Below are 16,808 nucleotides of genomic sequence, written 5' to 3'. Positions count from 1 at the left end.
GCTTGCCCGAGGCTGGGCGCAATGGCTCACGCCTGTAATCCCAGCACTTTGGGAGGCCGAGGCAGGCAGATCACAAGGTCAGGAGATCGAGACCATCCTGGTTAACATGGTGAAACCTCGTCTCTATTAAAAATACAAAAAATTAGCCGGGCGTGGTGGCGGGCGCCTGTAGTCAGTCCCAGCTACTCAGGAGTCTGAGGCAGGAGAATTGTTTTAACCTGGGAGGCAGAGATTGCAGTGAGCCAAGATAGCGCCACTGCACTCCAGCCTGGGCAATAGAGTGAGACTCCTCAAAAAAAAAAAAAAAGATAACAGCACAAACTGACCCCAGCATGGGCTGGGACGATCTCACGGCATCGGGGCGGGAAGTCTCAGCCAGGGAGTCGGGCTGGGACGGTCTCTGGGCGTTGGGGCTGTAAGAGCCAGGGAGTCGGGCTGGGCCTCCGGACATGAGGCTCTGGACACAGCGTTTGCTCCTGAGACCAGGTGCCCCTTGGGCCCACTCAGATTTTATTTTTTACAGATTTTGCCACTTTCCAGGTGGCCATTCTTTGTCCTCCTGAGCTTGGGCCTCGCTCCTTGGGACCCCTGGACCAGAACCCCAATCAGCTCAGGAACAGGCTTCTGGCAGATGAGCCCGGCGGCGGTGGAGCAAGAGATGCAGTAAGCAATGTGGCACCATAAACACAGTACAATGCATATCCTTTCAGCCACGTCTTTGTTTATTTCATTAGCTTTGCTTTATGAAATATTTCAAGAACTGGAATTGTGTGCAAGGCTCTAGAAGAATTTTTTGCACGTGTTTGATTTTAATTTTCTCTGTTTGTTTTTTGGTAATTAAGAGTAAAGTCAACCAAGAACATTTTACATTCTTTTTGTTTTCTTTCTAGACTTGCTAGGCCAGGAATTGAGGAAAGAAAACAGTACTTGGGAAGAATTTGCTAAGGAACAACTTAAAGTGGATTTTCCGATAATAGAAAATTACATCTGGCTACACAGGGCACAGGTGCAGCTCCTTGGTGTAGACAGGCTACGGGGTCGTTTTGTCCACCCATGGGGAATATGTTTGTATCCTGTACAAAGTGTGATCCTGTCACCTTGTCAGTGGCCTGAAGAGTTGCAGCATGAAGAGGGTTGTTTTAAATTCTGATCGAAACAGACTTTCTGTGAGCCTGGATTCTGTGAGGTGCTGCCTGATTTCTCTCCAGCTCGAGACCCTTGGATCCTGCATTTTAGGGACAGCCCCTCGTTTTTGTTTCTCTGGCTCGCGGCTGGCATTTATTTCTTCCCCAAGCTGTAATGCTCGATGAGTCGGGCCCTTGTGTGGTTAAGTGGTGGGTTCCTATGGGGGTCGGGAGGAGGGAGGTCAGGACAATTTTTAAATATTTCTTTTTCATGTATCTATAATCATACAACAACTGAAATGACACTGACACGTAAGTCCCCACAGTTTGGGAGGCTTAGGGAGAAAGAGACTGACTTGATACTCAGAAGGCAGAGAGGTGACATCTAGGGGAGGTGGGCCTGCCCCTCATATGCCCAAATCCCACAATAGAGAGCTTCACTATGGCAGAGGGAAGGAGAGAAGAGGAGCTGGTGGTCACAGAGGACCTCTTTCAGGACTAGCTGGGTCCCCAACCTGAGACCTTCCATGGGGTGGAGGAGTCAAGGGAGCATTTTAAATTATGCCCTAAACTAAAATATCTTGGCTACAGTAAACCAGACATTCTCCAGTACTGGAATCCTTGCCCCATTCCGCTCTCATTATAACTCCAATTACACGATCTAACTTTTCCCCTTGACTATCAAACTTGTGCAGCGAACTCTTACTCTGTATCTTCAGTGCGCCGCTTATAGCTTAGCTTCGAGCCCACAGTTTCCGATGCCTCCTGCATTAGGGCACCTGGTCAGCCATGCCATAGACCCAGTGCATCCGAGAGGAGACTCTCCCCTCTGCGGGCTTCCCCACTGTGCAGCCACTCAGCCTCCTCCTTCCTCTCTGGCTGGAAATGTGAGACCCATCCTGGCTCAGATGCCCCTTCATCATCAGAGCCTCATCAGTCTCTGGAACCTGCATTTCTGTCCGTGCAGAGTTAGTAGTGCTGGTTATTTCTTCATATTTCTGTTGCTTACTGTCAGCCATGTTTTCTTAAAGTGTTATTCTTGGCACCTCATCAGAGTAACTTGGGGCACTTGTTAAAAATTCACATTCTCAGCCCAGGACTATTGAATCAGAATTTATATGGGTAAGGCCTAGAAATGCACATTTAAAAAGAGTTTCTGCCGTAACAAATTACCGACGCGTAGTGGTTTAAAACAACAATCGTGTTCTCACACAGTTCTGTATGTCAGAATCCTGGCTGAGTCTCGTGGAGCTACAGCCCAGGCCTCGGCAGGCTCGTTCGTTCTGGAGGCTGGAGGTGGGCTCTGCTTCCTTGCCCTTTCTGGGGCTGAGAGCTCCTCGGCTCCTGGTCCCTTCCTGTCTTCAGGCAGAGTGAGCCTCTTCAAACTTCTCCCCTCCCTCCCTCCCTCCCTTCCTTCTTTCCTTCTTTCTCTCTCTCTCTTTCTTTCTTTCCTCTTTCTTTCTTTTTCTTTCTCTTTCTCCTTCCTTCCTCCCTCCCTCTCTCCCTCCCTACCTCTCTCTTTCTTTCTTCTTTCTTTCTCTTTCTTTCCTTCTTTCTTTCTTTCTTTATTTCTTTTTCCTTCTTTTTCAGACATTGTCTCACTCACTCACCCAGGCTGGAGTCCAGTGCCACAATCTCAGCTCACTGCGGCCTCTGCCTCCTGGGCTCAAGTGATCCTCCCACTCCAGTCTCCCGAGTAGCTGATTTTGTCCCATGATTTTGTAGTATTTCAAGACCAGTATTATGAATATTAGTTTTCATTTTTCTGGCAACTATTTAGTTCTGGCTAACAGAGCACTGACTGGATAAGTATCAGGTCACAAAATATTTACCATGGGTTCATATGATGTGGTAAACTTGTGTCTTTCATGGGGGCTTTTAGCTAAAGCAGTAATTAGAGGTATTGTAAGATGAACCCCTTAGCTAATCGCAAGCTGTACCTGACGTCTCCCATGAAGACAAGCAGCCAGATCCTGAAATTCATGACTGATGACTTGTGAAAGTCTAATGCATATTCTGCAATGATGTGCCATGGGCCTCTGCCATTTCACCTCACCATCACGCCACAAATTAGTACTCACAGCTGAGAGTTTAGACCTAAAAGGGGCAATAAAATTGAGTTCAAATACTGTATTAAGGGACTTGCCCAAAATTACATAATTATTTTGTATAAAGTCCAAATTATACAAATCCTCAGATTCTGAGGTCGGGGTTTCTTTTCCTGTAACATGTTCCTTCAAATATGGCTGTATCCGTGTTTCATATCAAGCAGATCCGAGAAAAATTATGAATAATCAGATAGCATAATGTGGACACAGGGTCACGAGCAATAAAGGGTTCCCGTAGAGCTATTAGGAAGAGCATGGTGCCTGCGAGCAGTAGCAAGATTGTTTTATGTATTTATTGGCCTTATAACTATGGTTTAGAAGTGGCAGGAACCCACAGAGGTATACCTACAGAAAGACTTAAAAGAAATAAAACTCCCAGCCTCAATGGGGTATCATGCCACCCTCAGTACCACTATCTCAATCTTAGGCTTCATACACATACCAAGAAACTTCCACTTCTTTTAATACAAGAACTTTCAGATTTTAAAAATCTTCTCAGGATTCTCTCTCCTCTGTGACCTCTTCAGCATTGGTATTGGAAGTCATGGGTTGATGTTATCTGGCTGAGGGGTTTATCTAGAAATGTCTCCTGACTTCAGGTCTCTTTAGATGTAAGTTAGCTTCTTCCTCTGTCCGTACTCAGTCTCAGCTGGTCACTGACTATGTAATTTCCTTTCTAATCAGTTGGGTCCTACTACAAAAACAAAATAACACAACATAGAGTAAATACATTATTGGGATGGCTAGCAATCATTGGGCATTTTTCTCTGCTCATTATCTTGAAGAGCATACTGTACTCCCTCAATTCATTTAAAAAAAAAAACTTTAGAATGTAATTAATGGAAATTCTCACTATTGTGGATTGAGTAGTTTTTATATGTTGCCTTACCACTTTGTTTAAAGGGGCAATGTCTTTCCTTATTCTCAACCTTTACGAAATATTGTACAGAGAACATGTTTAAAGAGTGTGTAATCCCAGCACTTTAAGAGGTTGAGACAGGTGGATCACTTGAGTCCAGAAGTTCGAGACCAGCCAGTGCAACATAGCGAGACCTGTCTCTACCAAAAATTCAAAAATTAGCTGGGTGTGGTGGTGTGAACCTGTAGTTCTAGCTACTAGGGAGGCTGAGGTGGGAGGATTGCTTGAGCCTAAGAGGTCGAGGTTGCAGTGAACCGAGATGGTGCCACTGCACTCCAGCCTAGGCAACAGAGCAAAACCTTGTCTCACAAGAAAAAAAAAAAAAAAAAAAGGAGTGTGTCACTTATAACATTCAGACTCAGCTCATAAAATTCAAAAGAAACATGGAGTTTTGAGCATGCTGAAATGCACCACTGAGGGAACAACTAGAAAATGAGTAGAAAATCTTTATCTGTTTTGTTTTTTTTTTTGAGACAGAGTCTCACTCTGCCGCCAGACTGGAGTGCAGTGGTGCCATCTTGGCTCACTGCAGCTTCCACCTCCCAGGTTCAGCCGATTCTCCTGCCTCAGCCTCCCAAGTAGCTGGGACTACAGACGTGTGCCACCACACCCAGCTAATTTTTTTTTTTTTTTTTTTTTTTTGTATTTTTAGGAGAGACAGGGTTTCACCATGTTGGCCAGGATGGTCTTGATCTCTTGACCTCGTGATCTGCCCGCCTCAGCCTCCCAAAGTGCTGGGATTACAGGCGTGAGCCACCATGCCCGGCTGAAAATCTTTATCTTTTGGTTCTATCATTGTACACTACAGCTACTGGTAACAGTATTAAGGCATATTTTACAATTCATATTTGGATTCGATCACAGGGCTCACACTGTCTTATCTCCACCTCTCACAAGTGTTGCCATAAGAATTTTGTGGTAGTTTGAGGAACTCAACACAGCTGCAAGTATTTCGCTGGAATCTACTATGATCTGTGTCACTTGAGGCACAGAGTGAGCTCATGTCATTCTTTGGATGACATGCACCCCTCCCTAACTTATTCCGACATTTAGTCATCCAAGAATTCACTCAGCTCCAGTGGGGTGGGCTCCAATCTCAATGGCATCTCACCAGTTCCCAGGTCATATTGCCCATTTGCAGTGATGATATTTAGAAAAGGTGATTTCTTTTGTCAGGGTCTGTACCGCTATAGAAGTAGTCCTTTGAACCAGAAATTTAAACACATAAGCTGCTTTAAAAAGTGTATCTGCTGCTACTCCAAGCAGCCAGCTCAGGAACTGGCTTCTGATTTTAAAAGATGAGTGAAAGGTGTGCCGTGGTTTCCTCTACAGAATGTTCAGACCAGAGGGCCCTGGAAGACCATGCCTGAAATGCGGCTAAGGCACCACGAGGCTGAACAGAAAACCGGGGCCTTATCAGAGAGAAGAGAAGGGCCCCACAGTCCAAACGCCCAGGAGGCTCCGCCCTGACCTGCTGCCGCACGCGTTTGCTGCAGGGTGAGAATCTGGGGAAGACTCAATGAAGAAAATGTCCTGGCCAGGCCAGGAAGAGCAACACACAGAGAGCTGCAGCAGAGACAGGGATGGGGGGACCCTGCCCTGGGAGCCGCCCGGCTGAGGCTCAGGAGGGGAGCTGCAAAGGCTGAAGCCTACACAACCCCTCACACACTTCAGGACACACACAACCCCTCACGCACCTCAGGGACTCACACAACCTCTCACACACCTCAAGAAGCTACACAAACTCTCACACACCTCAGAAACCTACACAAACTCTCACACACCTCAGAAACCTACACAAACTCTCACACACCCCAGGGACTCACACAACCTCTCACACACCTCAGGACACACACAACCCCTCACATACCTCAGGAACCTACGCAAACTCTCACATACCTCAGGACACACACACAACCCCTCACACACCTCAGGAACCCATATAAGGAACCCACACACCTCAGGCTCATACACACAAGCCCTCACACACCTCAGGAATCCACACACAACCCCTCACACACCTCAGGGTCTCACACATAATGCTGACACACCTCAGGGTCTCATACACAAACCCTCACACACCTCAGGACCCACACAATTCATCCCACTTCTCAGGACACACATAAAACCCCTCACACACCTCAGGGGCCCATACATAACCCCTCACACACCTCAGGACTCACGCACAATCCTCTCACACACCTCAGGACTCACACAACCACTCACACACCTTAGGACCCACACACACCTCATACACCTCAGGGACACACACAACCCCTCACATACCTCAGAAACCTATATAAACTCTCACACACTTCAGGACAAACATACAACCTCCCACACACCTCAGGACACACACACACACTCCTACAGTTAGAATGACACACAGGGACAAAAGTGCCTTCTGTTTCCTCTTTGTGGTATTTTCTTCATTCATTCATGACGTCGGCATTTACTGCCTATTGCATGCGAATCGCTTGCAGAACTATCCGAGTGACACACGTCCCAAGCAGGCTCAGGTGAGCCCCAGGTGTGTGTTGTCCACACGCAGCACCATGGATGAGAAGGACAGCCAGGGTTTAACAGGAATATCGACTCTTGCTTGCTCCTCATTCTCTTCTCTATCACAAAAATCACACGGACAATTCAGATGGAGATGCATTTAGTGAAATGATGAAACTTTGAATCCTGTCTCCTATTTAAACTCACATATATTATTTTCCCTTCATAAAAATGTTTTTTCTAGTAAATAATTTGATATCCGAAGAAAGTTTGTATTTCTCCAAGAATGTATGCTCAGAGAAATGAGCTCTTACTACAAGTTGCGTATTGAAGACTTGATATAAAACACATGGTTTTTGTCAATTTGGAGGAGTAGTTTGACTCTCTCCAACGTCCTTTGTGGATGGATGGACTCCGCTGATGATGAGCTTCTATATTAGAATTGCAGGTTTGGGGATGTTTAATTATTATCTGAGCTGGTACAGTGGTGATGCTGAGTGAGACGTTCATGCCCCTTTAAGACAGAAAGTCCGTTGGAACTGTCTGCTGCTCTCTGGTCTCTGGATATGAGGCAGGAGGGCTTGGGGACAACTGTGGGGACATGGCCCAGATGATCTGATCCTGGCAGTAGTGACTGTTGGGGACCAGGTGAGGTGACGAGGTCTGGTAGTGGGGCTGAGGGAAAGGGTCTTCCCTGGTTGAGGGGGTCATGAGTTTGGGGCCGAGGACACTGGGGTGTCCCCTCGGAGGAGCAGGAAAGAAGGAGCTTTCTCAGGGCTGTGAGGACCGTGACCCCAGCCCACTTCCGCAGAAACATTCCCAGTCTCCGCGGGGAAGGAATGGCACTGATCCGGTTACTGGTAGGTCTTGCTCTAGACCTTCGATTCGCTTCCATCAGGAGACTCTTTTAAATAGCATTTCTCCGATCACTGTGGTTAAACTGTTCCTTCTCACACAGTTAGAAGTTTATGAATTAAACAGTCGGGGTTTCGTTGGGGGCCACTGGCTTCCTAAAACGGACAGGGCAAGGCAGGGGTGGAGGCAGCTTTCAGAGACGACCCTGCAGGCTTGCAGGAAAGCTTTGCGTTTTTCTCTTTCGTTTTTGTTCTCTAATTGCTGTGAACTTCCTAGAACTGGCATAAATGCTGTACCTATAAAAAGGTGTTTCCTTTCCACATCTTCACCATGAATTCACAAATGGCACCCTGATGGTTCAAGACACATACTCAACACAGTGGAGGGTCTGCCTGTGCCCCTCCAGGTGGGTGCTGATTAAAGGGCTGAGAATTCCCTCGGTGTCTCATGTGACCCTCCACTCACACCTGCTCACACCCCGAGACCATCGTGCTCACATCCGCTCACATCCATTCACATTCCGCTCATATCCTGCTCACAACCCACTCACATCCCACTCACACCGGCTCACACCCCACTCACACCCCTCTTTGGATGACTGGAGTGTGTTAGGTGTCAGGCTGATCTTCTAGGATCTAAAGCATTTTCCACGGAGGATGGTGGAGAGCCAGGTGTGGACAGCTCAGTCCCTCTGTCTGTGGTGTCCTTTCACCTGGTCAGCTTCGGGCCTGGGAATGTGCCCATGACCCAGGGGGAGAAGAGCGGCTGCGGGTCCTGCTCACCCTTAGTTTGGGGCTGGGGCCTTCAGCCCACACTGACGGGGTAGGAGGGCTGCATTCAAGTGTCCCCATAGCCCTTCCCTTCCCAACCAGGATGCTGGCAGGTCAACTCGAGGCCAGGGACCCCAAGGAGGGCACCCACCCAGAGGACCCATGCCCAGGAGCTGGGGCTGTCATGGAGAAGACAGCTGTGGCAGCCGAGGTTCTCACGGAGGACTGCAACACCGGGGAGATGCCAGTGAGTTGAGCTCTGTGGGGACAGAGTTAGTCCCTCCAGGCGGGACCCTGATTCCTGTCCCTGAGGCCCGTCATTGGACTTTCCCTTGCTGGACCCCTGTAGGAATGCGCCACCCCGGGACACTGATTCTGTACTTCCTCTCCAAGGGGCATGTGGCTCTTTCCCCCTCTGCAACCGTATCTCTTGGTGGATGGGAGGCAGGGCAGGGAGTTAAAGAAAATATTAACCTTCCAGCTTTTCTCCTCTAATCCAGGAGAAGGCACCAGACTTTAAAAACTTCATTAAAGAAAATCAGAAAGTTGACATGCCTCACATCATCCCAGCAAGTTTCCTAATTTTTACCATCTTCCTCATTGGACCCTGTTGGACAGCGCTTGCTGTCATTAAAGTCCCACGGGTCCCTGTGGCCAGGGCCACCCAGTGCAGGACTGTACCTTTATCACGATCCCGCTTATTCTCAGAGCAAGGCTGGAGGCTCTACGATCCAGTGAAGGATCCCAGGGGAAGGCTAACATGTTAGGTTGAAAATGCAGTGGCTTCCATAATTTTTAAACTATTGACCATATATCCATGCCAGTACAGCCTTTGAGACCAGTCTGGCCAACATGGTAAAACCCTGTCTCTACTAACAATAGAAAAATTAGCCAGGTGTGGTGGCATGTGCCTGTAATCCCAACTACTCTGGATGCTGAGGCACCAGAGTTGCTTGAATCTGGGAAGTGGAGGTTGCAGTGAGCTGAGACTGCGCCACTGCACTCCAGCCTGGGTGACAGAGAAAGACACTGTCTCAAAAAAAAAAAAAAAGGAAAAGAATGCCAGCCTCTTTTTGCTGTAGTAGTGTTTTAACAAAAAAAAAATCATAATTCACTAACCATCTTTATCTGGTTATATTATGTGGACTAACTCATAATAAACACTACTTAATAAGAATAAAGCTATGGCCAGGCATGGTAGCTTATTCCTGTAATCCCAGCACTTTGGGAGGCCGAGGCAGGTGGATCGCTTGAGCCCAGGAATTTGAGACCAGTCTGGGCAACATGGTGAAACCCCATCCCTAGTAAAAATACAAAAATTAGCGAAGTATGGTGGCACATGCCTGTAGTCCCAGCTATTTGGGAGGTCGAGACAGGAGGATCGCTTGAGCTCATCAAGTTGAAGCTTCAGTGAGCTGAGATCATGCCACTGCACTCCAGCCTGAGTGACTGAGTGAGACCCTGAAAAAAGAAAAGAAAAGAAAGAAAGAAAGGAAAGAAAGAAAGAAGAAAGAAAAAGGCTGTGGTAGTCCTGTTTATCTCATCGGGTGTCTTTTATTCCAGAAATAGTGTTGGTCTTACATCAGAGAGGGCTTGAGTATTTTGCAGATAAATGTGCCCATTGTGACGTCTGAGAGGTTTTTCTGGTGTTCTCTTCCCAATAACAGCCATTACAGCAGCAGGTCATCAGACTCCACCATGAGCTTGGGAGACAGAAGTCTCTGTGGGCTGATGTTCGTGGAAAACTCCGGAGTCATATAGATGCTTTGAGGGAGCAGAACATGGAGCTCCGAGAAAAGCTGAGAGCTCTGCAGCTGCAGCAGTGGAAAGCCAGGAAGAAATCTGCAGCGTCCCCACACGTGGGGCAAGAATCGCACACTCTGGTACCAAAAGCGCATTTATGTTTTTGTACCGTTTGCATTATGTAAAAATAGCGTCCCCATAAAGATGTGGGCTTTATTGCTGAGTGACGCGGTATCACTCACGCTCCGGGTGGTGGGAGGGGTTGCTATTTTTCCATCAACTCCATTTCCCATAAGTAATGATTAATAAGAACTGGATACATCAGGCCTCTCACCTGGCACTCCAGCAGACAGAAGCATTGCCGCCCCCAGGCCGTGTGTCTCAAGTCCAGAATTCTAAGACATCTCATGATGTCTCAGGACAACAGCAGCAAACCCTTACTATGGACTTTACACGGGCTAGGTACGGAGCTTTACGGTCTTACTCTCTATGACGACCCCATGAAATGGATACTATTACTAACTCCATCGTGGCCACGGGCTGGAGAACGCAGAGCTGGGATTTGAACCCAGGGTGACTCCAGAGCCAGCTCAGTAGCCTGGTGTCCTCCTGTTCATCCTCTAGGACAGCTGTGTAGAATGCAATAGAGACCTGTTGAAACGGGAAAAGTTCCCTTGTCCCCCTCGCAGGGTGTGCGATGGGGGTGTGGCTCGCTTCTTTGGTTCCCCACTGCTCAAACCTCTAGGGGAGTGTACAGACCGGCAGGCTGTACCCCACGGCAGTGTCTGGGGGTGAATGTTTCCAGCTGAAGCCCCAGAGGGTGTGTGTTACAGTGCGGGAGCTCTTTCAGTTTACCCCTCCGTAGGCAGCTTGTGTTTATCAGCTCAATTAGACCCTCTGCCTTATCACAAGGACAGAGGGCTTTCTGTATCCTGGGTTCTTGCCTTGGTGTACCTGAAAAATCAGATCACACATGGGCTTGGAGGATGGGTGCAAGGTTTTTTATTGAGTGGTGACAGCTGTCAGTAGATGGGAGAGCCAGAAGGGAGATGGAGTGGGAAGGCAGTTTTCCCCTTGGGAGTTGGGCTGCCCAGTGACCGGGCTCTCCCCTGACCACCCCAAGCAAACTCCGTGTCATTCCGCCAGTCGATGGCCTGCTGGCGTCTGCTGTGTCTGCTGGTGTGCTCTTCTGCCGGTGTGTTCTTCTTGACATCCAGCCGCTTGGTCTCTGCCCGCTAGGGTCTTGGGGTTTTTATAGGCATAGGATGGGAGTGTGGCAGGCCAGGGTGGTCTTGGGAAATGCAACATTTGGGCACAAAAGCAGAAATGCGTAGGTCCATGGGCACAGGCCCAGGGGTCGAGCCCTAGCCAGGGACCCCGTTCTTCTCTACCCAGGACTTTCCTGCCCCCATCCTGTATCACTAACCTGCTCTATCCCGAACGAAGAACCAGCATTCTCATGCTGAAGTAGTGGGTGCCTCCCAGCACCAGCCTGCCTTTACAGAACACTGAGCTTTCGCGTTTGATCACACGGCTCAAAGAACCAGCCTAAGAGAGTGTGAGTGTGGCCAGTGTTATCACTGCCTTGTCTGGGTTCTGTTTCCTGCATATGGATCTAAATAACTTGAATCATTAAAATTATACATACAGGTAACAACACATGAAACCACATGAACACCCTCCAAATGTAAGTGGGGATATTTCTTAGTGGATTAAGAAAAGTACTAACATTTCCTAGCTGCATTTATTGTGTGAACTTTTAAATCGGTACTTCCAGGACTTAGAATATTTCCGATACGGCACAGTGATTACAACACACACACACGCGCGCGCACACACACACACACACACAGGCACCCACCGAATACATTCCAGAGGAGACTGCTCTGTGGTCTGTTCTCCAAGCACAGCAAAAACAGCCACAGCCGGGCGCGGTGGCTCACGCCTGTAATCCCAGCACTTTGGGAGGCCGAGGCGGGCGGATCGTGAGGTCAGGAGATTGAGGCCATCCTGGCTAACACGGTGAAACCTCGTCTCTACTAAAAATACAAAAACATTAGCCAGGTGTGGTGGCGGGTGCCTGTAGTCCCAGCTACTCGGGAGGCTGAGGCAGGAGAATGGCCTGAATCAGGGAGGTGGAGCTTGCAGTGAGCCGAGATGGCGCCATTGCACTCCAGCCTGGGGGACAGAGCAAGACTCCGTCTGAAAAAAAAAAACAAAAAAAAACTGCCACAAGTTCCTCTACAAGAAATTACGGGAAATCTTGGAAGTTATTCCCACTCTTCGGGAGCTCTGCGAGAGTTTTGTTTCCATGGAGATGGCTTCTGCTGCCTCAGAAAGAAAGTGAGTTTAGCCTCTCAGCACAGCAAAGCGCCGAGTCCTTCTGCGGAAGGAAGAGCAGAAGCTGGGCAGGCTGTTCCTCTGTCAGAGGAAGAGTGGGGGAAATTGCCGCAAATACTGGCCGGGATTGTCCACCTTCTGTGGGGAGAACCCAAGAAGACTCACAGGGATTTTTTTCCCTACATATATTGTATGCCAGTTCCTAAAAAATAGTATCTACTGCCCCATTTGGGTCATTGTATAACAATTACCCTAAAAGTCAATGAAGTCTTATTCAGTCTTCACATGCCCTGCAGTTTTGATCATTCTCTTATTTTGAGATTAGAGCTTGGTGAATTTCCAAATATTTTTCCATTCTGTGCATTGCACTGGTCACCATGGGGCTATTTATAAGAACACGATCTACGCTCACAAGAGCATACCTGATTTGAAGAAACAGGATGGGATATGTGAATCCCACACTTTAAATATGCGAAGGTGTATCTGTGTGTAGTCGCCGTTTTAGGGACTGAATATCTAAAAGGCTGAGACTTGAGCACCCACAGTACGCGGGCATGGCTGTGTGGGTGAGCCACTCTGGATCTGATATTAAGGGTTCGTTCATAGCAACCCTCTCCCCTTCTCATTCCCTTCTCCTCCTCAGAGGGGAGAATGGTGAATAATTTAGCATTCCAGACCTAACATACCTCATCCCACCTGAAGGATCACACTGTTCCAGGTCAGTCTGCTGATAACAGGGAAAGTTGGGAATTTGCATTTTGGATCTTAGACAAGTTGTAGAGACAACACTAGAAGTAGTATCACATTTTCTTCCTCCGTTAACACATTCCCGGTTGAAGACACAGGAGCCTAAAGGAAGATATGTTGGGTATTGTTTGTTCTGTAGCCTTTGGGATCCTGTGATCATTTTGAAACAAGGAACCACAATAAGAAACACAAAGCAAACATCGGCTCCACAAAGGTTCCTTCACAAACGCTTGGTGAGGGTTTCTGTTCTTATCAACATGTTAGGGGGAAAACCCAGTCCAAGTCCCCCTACTTGTACCCTATTTTTTTCTAGGACATTCCAATTATTCTTGATTGTATTAAAATCTGAATTTATTTTACCTTCGAAAATGTGAAAAATTTCCCTGCATTTTGTCTTTTAGGCATTGGAACCTGCTTTTGGAAAAATTTCACCTCTGTCAGCTGATGAAGAGACAATACCCAAAAACATTGGCCGCAAGAATCAGAGTGCCACTCTCCTGGGACAAAGATCGTCATCTAACAATTCAGCTCCTCCAAAGGTGACCCTTTGTGCTTATCATCTGTAAAGAGAAGCAGAGGTTCTGTACCCAAACACACACATCCCATCAGCTCCTCACCACACAATTTCACCTCCCTGGGTGAGCATGGTGCTCCCTGGAGTCCTGTGTTCTTCCAAGGACACGGGTACATGCCTTTCAAACAAGATCCTAACCCTTAGCACTTCTTGCTGTGGAGCAGATTCCAAGTCCTCCCGGCTGCTTCCCTCTGAGCACACTCACGGCAGCAAGCGTCTGGCTGGGGCCGAGTGGACTTGGGGGCTTTGTTTCCGTGGGTGCAGGCTGCGGAGGTGATGTGTGTGGCACTGTCTCCACGCGTGAGTCTGAGGGCTCGCAGCCTCCCGCGCTCCCTGCTTCTGCACTGCGGTCTTGTACCTGCTGCTTGTTGGCGCGGACTCCTCTGAACAGGGGTGGCGCTGTTAGCTTGGGAGCCACAGTACAGGATGCTATTTTGTCTTTTGTTGGGTATAGGCCCCCAGATCTGGCCATAAACTGGCCCCAAAACTGGCCACAAACAAAATCTCTGCAGCACTGTGACATGTTCATGATGGCCGTGATGCCCATGCTGAAGGTTGTGGGTTTACCAGAATGATGGCAAGGAACACCTGGCCCACCCAGGGTGGAAAACCACTTAAAGGCGTTCTTAAACCACAAACAATAGCATGAGCGATCTGTGCCTTAAGGACGTGTTTCTGCTGCGGATATCTAGCCAGAGCCCATCCCTTTGTTTCAGCCCATCCCTTTGTTTCGGCCCATCCCTTTGTTTCCCATAAGGAATACTTTTAGTTAATCTATAATCTATAGAAACAATTTATCACTGGCTTGCTGTCAATAAATATGTGGGTAAATCTCTGTTCACGGCTCTCAGCTCTGAAGGCTGTGAGTGCCCTGATTTCCCACTCCACATGCTATACTTCCGTGCGTGTGTCTTTAATTCCTCTAGCGCTGCTGGGTTAGGGTCTTCCTGACCGAGCTGGTTTCGGCAGTCTCTATCACATTTTTCTTTGTTAAAATTAGCTCCGCTTTAGAACATTCTCCCAGCCAGTGTGTCTCTTCCTGTCCCAGCTTTGTGTCACCCTCATACTCAGGAAGTAAATCTCGTGAGTCCACAGCCAGCAACTGATACTGGGTTGATGTGGATGGAGAAGGTGCCCCCAACTCCTGAAGATGATTTATCCCCTCGCATTCTTTCCCAAAGCAACTGCTGAGCAGATAACACTTTATTCCCTGAAGGAAGATCAGAAATCTACTCTAAGCATTTGTCACAAGTAGGAAAAGAGCCTTTTCAGATCCTATGAGTACAAAACATCGTAAGTCCCAGGGTGGACTGCACAGGCCCAGCCTCCTGTGAGACGCGGACTTCTCTCATGCTCCCTCATTGACCTGAGCTAATCACAGGCATGCGGGGCAATGTACGAGTAAATAGATAACTGAATGGGTGGCTTATCCATGCCTTGAAACCATCAATTGTTAAATAGTGCAAAAGGTAGAAAATTATTTTTATTATGCATTTTTGAATTGAGTTTCAAGCACTTTATTTCACTGTTGACTTTACAATATCAGCCATGTATTGGAATCCCGGATTTCACAAGAGCGTGGGCTGTAAAATGGGGAATGAGAGACACTAAGTGTGGATACCTCATGTGTCCTTCTGTAGGAAGGGGGAGTAGAATCATCTACATTCTGTGATAGCTGGTGTGATGTGTTGCTTAACATTTAAAAATAATATAATTGTTACTAATGCAAAAATCTTCCCACATTTGTTTTCAGCCAATGAGTTTAAAGATAGAAAGAATTAGCTCGTGGAAAACACCACCACAGGAAAAGAGAGATAAAAGTCTTTCCAGGAGACGTCAAGACAGAAGAGCAACGCCTACTGGAAGGCCAACTCCCTGTGCAGAGAGACGGGGGGGTGTCTGAAGATGGAAAGGTGGCCTCGGACACCTGTGTCACTCTACACTGGCCCCTTGGAAAATTCAGATTCAGATAAAGTTCCACTTAGGTCTAATAAAAGTACTCAATTTGTTATTCAAAATAGACCTAGTAATTTATTAAACTAATTATGTTTCTGTAGATAAAACCTTCAATTTCTTCAGACATGTCTCTAATGCTATAAAAGCAAACAACTTGGATTGGGTTGTATAAATCAGTTGCTTTCCTGAGCTCTGTAGTTGGTATATTTCTGCAGAGTCTTTAAAAAAATTAACCCACTTTGTAGTATGGAGTGTAGGGCTGTTGGGTGAACCCTGGGGTCTTGCTGGAAATCGAGGATGGCTGAAGATGGCTTTGTGCTCTCAGCCTTTGGGTTCAAGGCATTGCCCACTCCAGGGACCTTGTGACAAGGCAGGCCTGTGGCTGTCGTTGCCCCAGGCTATGCATCCATCTTCCCGAAGTCTGCAAAACTTGAATGGCAGAAAATCACCAGTGCAGGCTTCCCAGGCCGCCATGCTGCAGGAGCAGATGGCAGCAGCCGGAGGAGCTGGTGAGCAGGGTTGGGGACTCCTGTTTCTATGCTCCCCGTGAAATGCGGGGCTTTCTCGTGGATACGCGTGAGCAGAACATCTTACTATGGCAAGGACATGTCCTTCATGGAGCTGCCTAATTTGTGGCCACTTTTTGTCTGATTCCCTCGTTGGGTCCTCACCTGTGAGACTTGCCAACACCCCCAGCCCTCCACCCCACACACAGCCCACATGCCGGTCTCCAGGGGCCGTGACTGGAGATTCCGAATCCTAGCGGTCACTTCCCTCTGAGCACACTCCCAGCAGAAGGCGTGTGGCTGGGGCTAGATGCACTTGGGTGCTTTGTTCCCCTTTCTCCATTTGCCAGCCCATGGCATTGCTGCCACCCTGACGGAGCGCCCTCTCATCTGGCACCTGCCTGGCCTCTTTCCCAAGCCCCAGTTCTGTCCATGCAGCTGTGGGTGCTTCCTGCACTGGGGGTCTCACGGGGAGGAGCCAAGAGTGCCCCTGGTTGAGTCAGGAAAGAATTCTATCTTCACGTCGCTGCCAGCAAATGACCACAGCAGCTTCACGACCTCTGCAGGAACCTATCTCGGTAAAGAAACGGAGCCTGTGTGGTGGCCGAGCCTCAGGTGTGGCCGAGCTTCAGGTGTGGCCCTTATGCACAGCACAGCCCAAGCC

The 16,808-nt window shown here is 48.1% G+C and overlaps 2 protein-coding genes across 3 annotated transcripts in view; both read left to right on the top strand.

Annotated features, from left to right (window-relative positions):
* The window catches only part of CFAP298 (cilia and flagella associated protein 298), a 28,221-nt gene extending 21,212 nt beyond the window's left edge, over nucleotides 1–7,009 (top strand). The window contains exons 6-7 of one of the 2 annotated variants that reach the window (XM_031005188.3): nucleotides 524–663; nucleotides 5,484–5,643. In XM_031005188.3, coding sequence (XP_030861048.1) covers nucleotides 524–663; nucleotides 5,484–5,532 — 189 coding nt within the window. In that variant the 3' untranslated portion in view covers nucleotides 5,533–5,643. Of the gene's footprint in view, nucleotides 1–523; nucleotides 664–5,483 lie in introns of both variants that reach the window. The other variant, XM_031005189.3, reaches the window with a different exon arrangement.
* Nucleotides 7,010–7,161: 152 nt separating this feature from the next.
* TCP10L (t-complex 10 like) lies at nucleotides 7,162–15,700 on the top strand. The gene is made up of 5 exons (XM_019017592.4): nucleotides 7,162–7,301; nucleotides 8,381–8,525; nucleotides 9,946–10,161; nucleotides 13,510–13,647; nucleotides 15,436–15,700. Exons 2-5 carry the CDS (start codon nucleotides 8,382–8,384, stop codon nucleotides 15,583–15,585), a joined length of 648 nt encoding a protein of 215 aa, XP_018873137.2. The 5' UTR covers nucleotides 7,162–7,301; nucleotide 8,381; the 3' UTR covers nucleotides 15,586–15,700.
* The last annotated feature ends 1,108 nt before the right edge of the window (nucleotides 15,701–16,808 follow it).

The sequence above is a fragment of the Gorilla gorilla genome, chromosome 22, assembly GCF_029281585.2.
Source record: "Gorilla gorilla gorilla isolate KB3781 chromosome 22, NHGRI_mGorGor1-v2.1_pri, whole genome shotgun sequence".
NCBI lineage: Eukaryota > Metazoa > Chordata > Mammalia > Primates > Hominidae > Gorilla > Gorilla gorilla.
The sequence above is the reverse complement of the archived record's forward strand: the minus strand, read 5'-3'. Positions and strand labels throughout refer to the sequence as shown.

Coding starts and splice junctions, on each gene's coding strand:
- TCP10L (XM_019017592.4), top strand. CDS start 8,382: ATGCTGGCAGGTCAACTCGAGGCCAGGGACCCCAAGGAGGGCACCCAC. Junction 8,526..9,945: donor GCAACACCGGGGAGATGCCA/GTGAGTTGAGCT, acceptor TCCCAATAACAG/CCATTACAGCAGCAGGTCAT. Junction 13,648..15,435: donor ACAATTCAGCTCCTCCAAAG/GTGACCCTTTGT, acceptor ATTTGTTTTCAG/CCAATGAGTTTAAAGATAGA.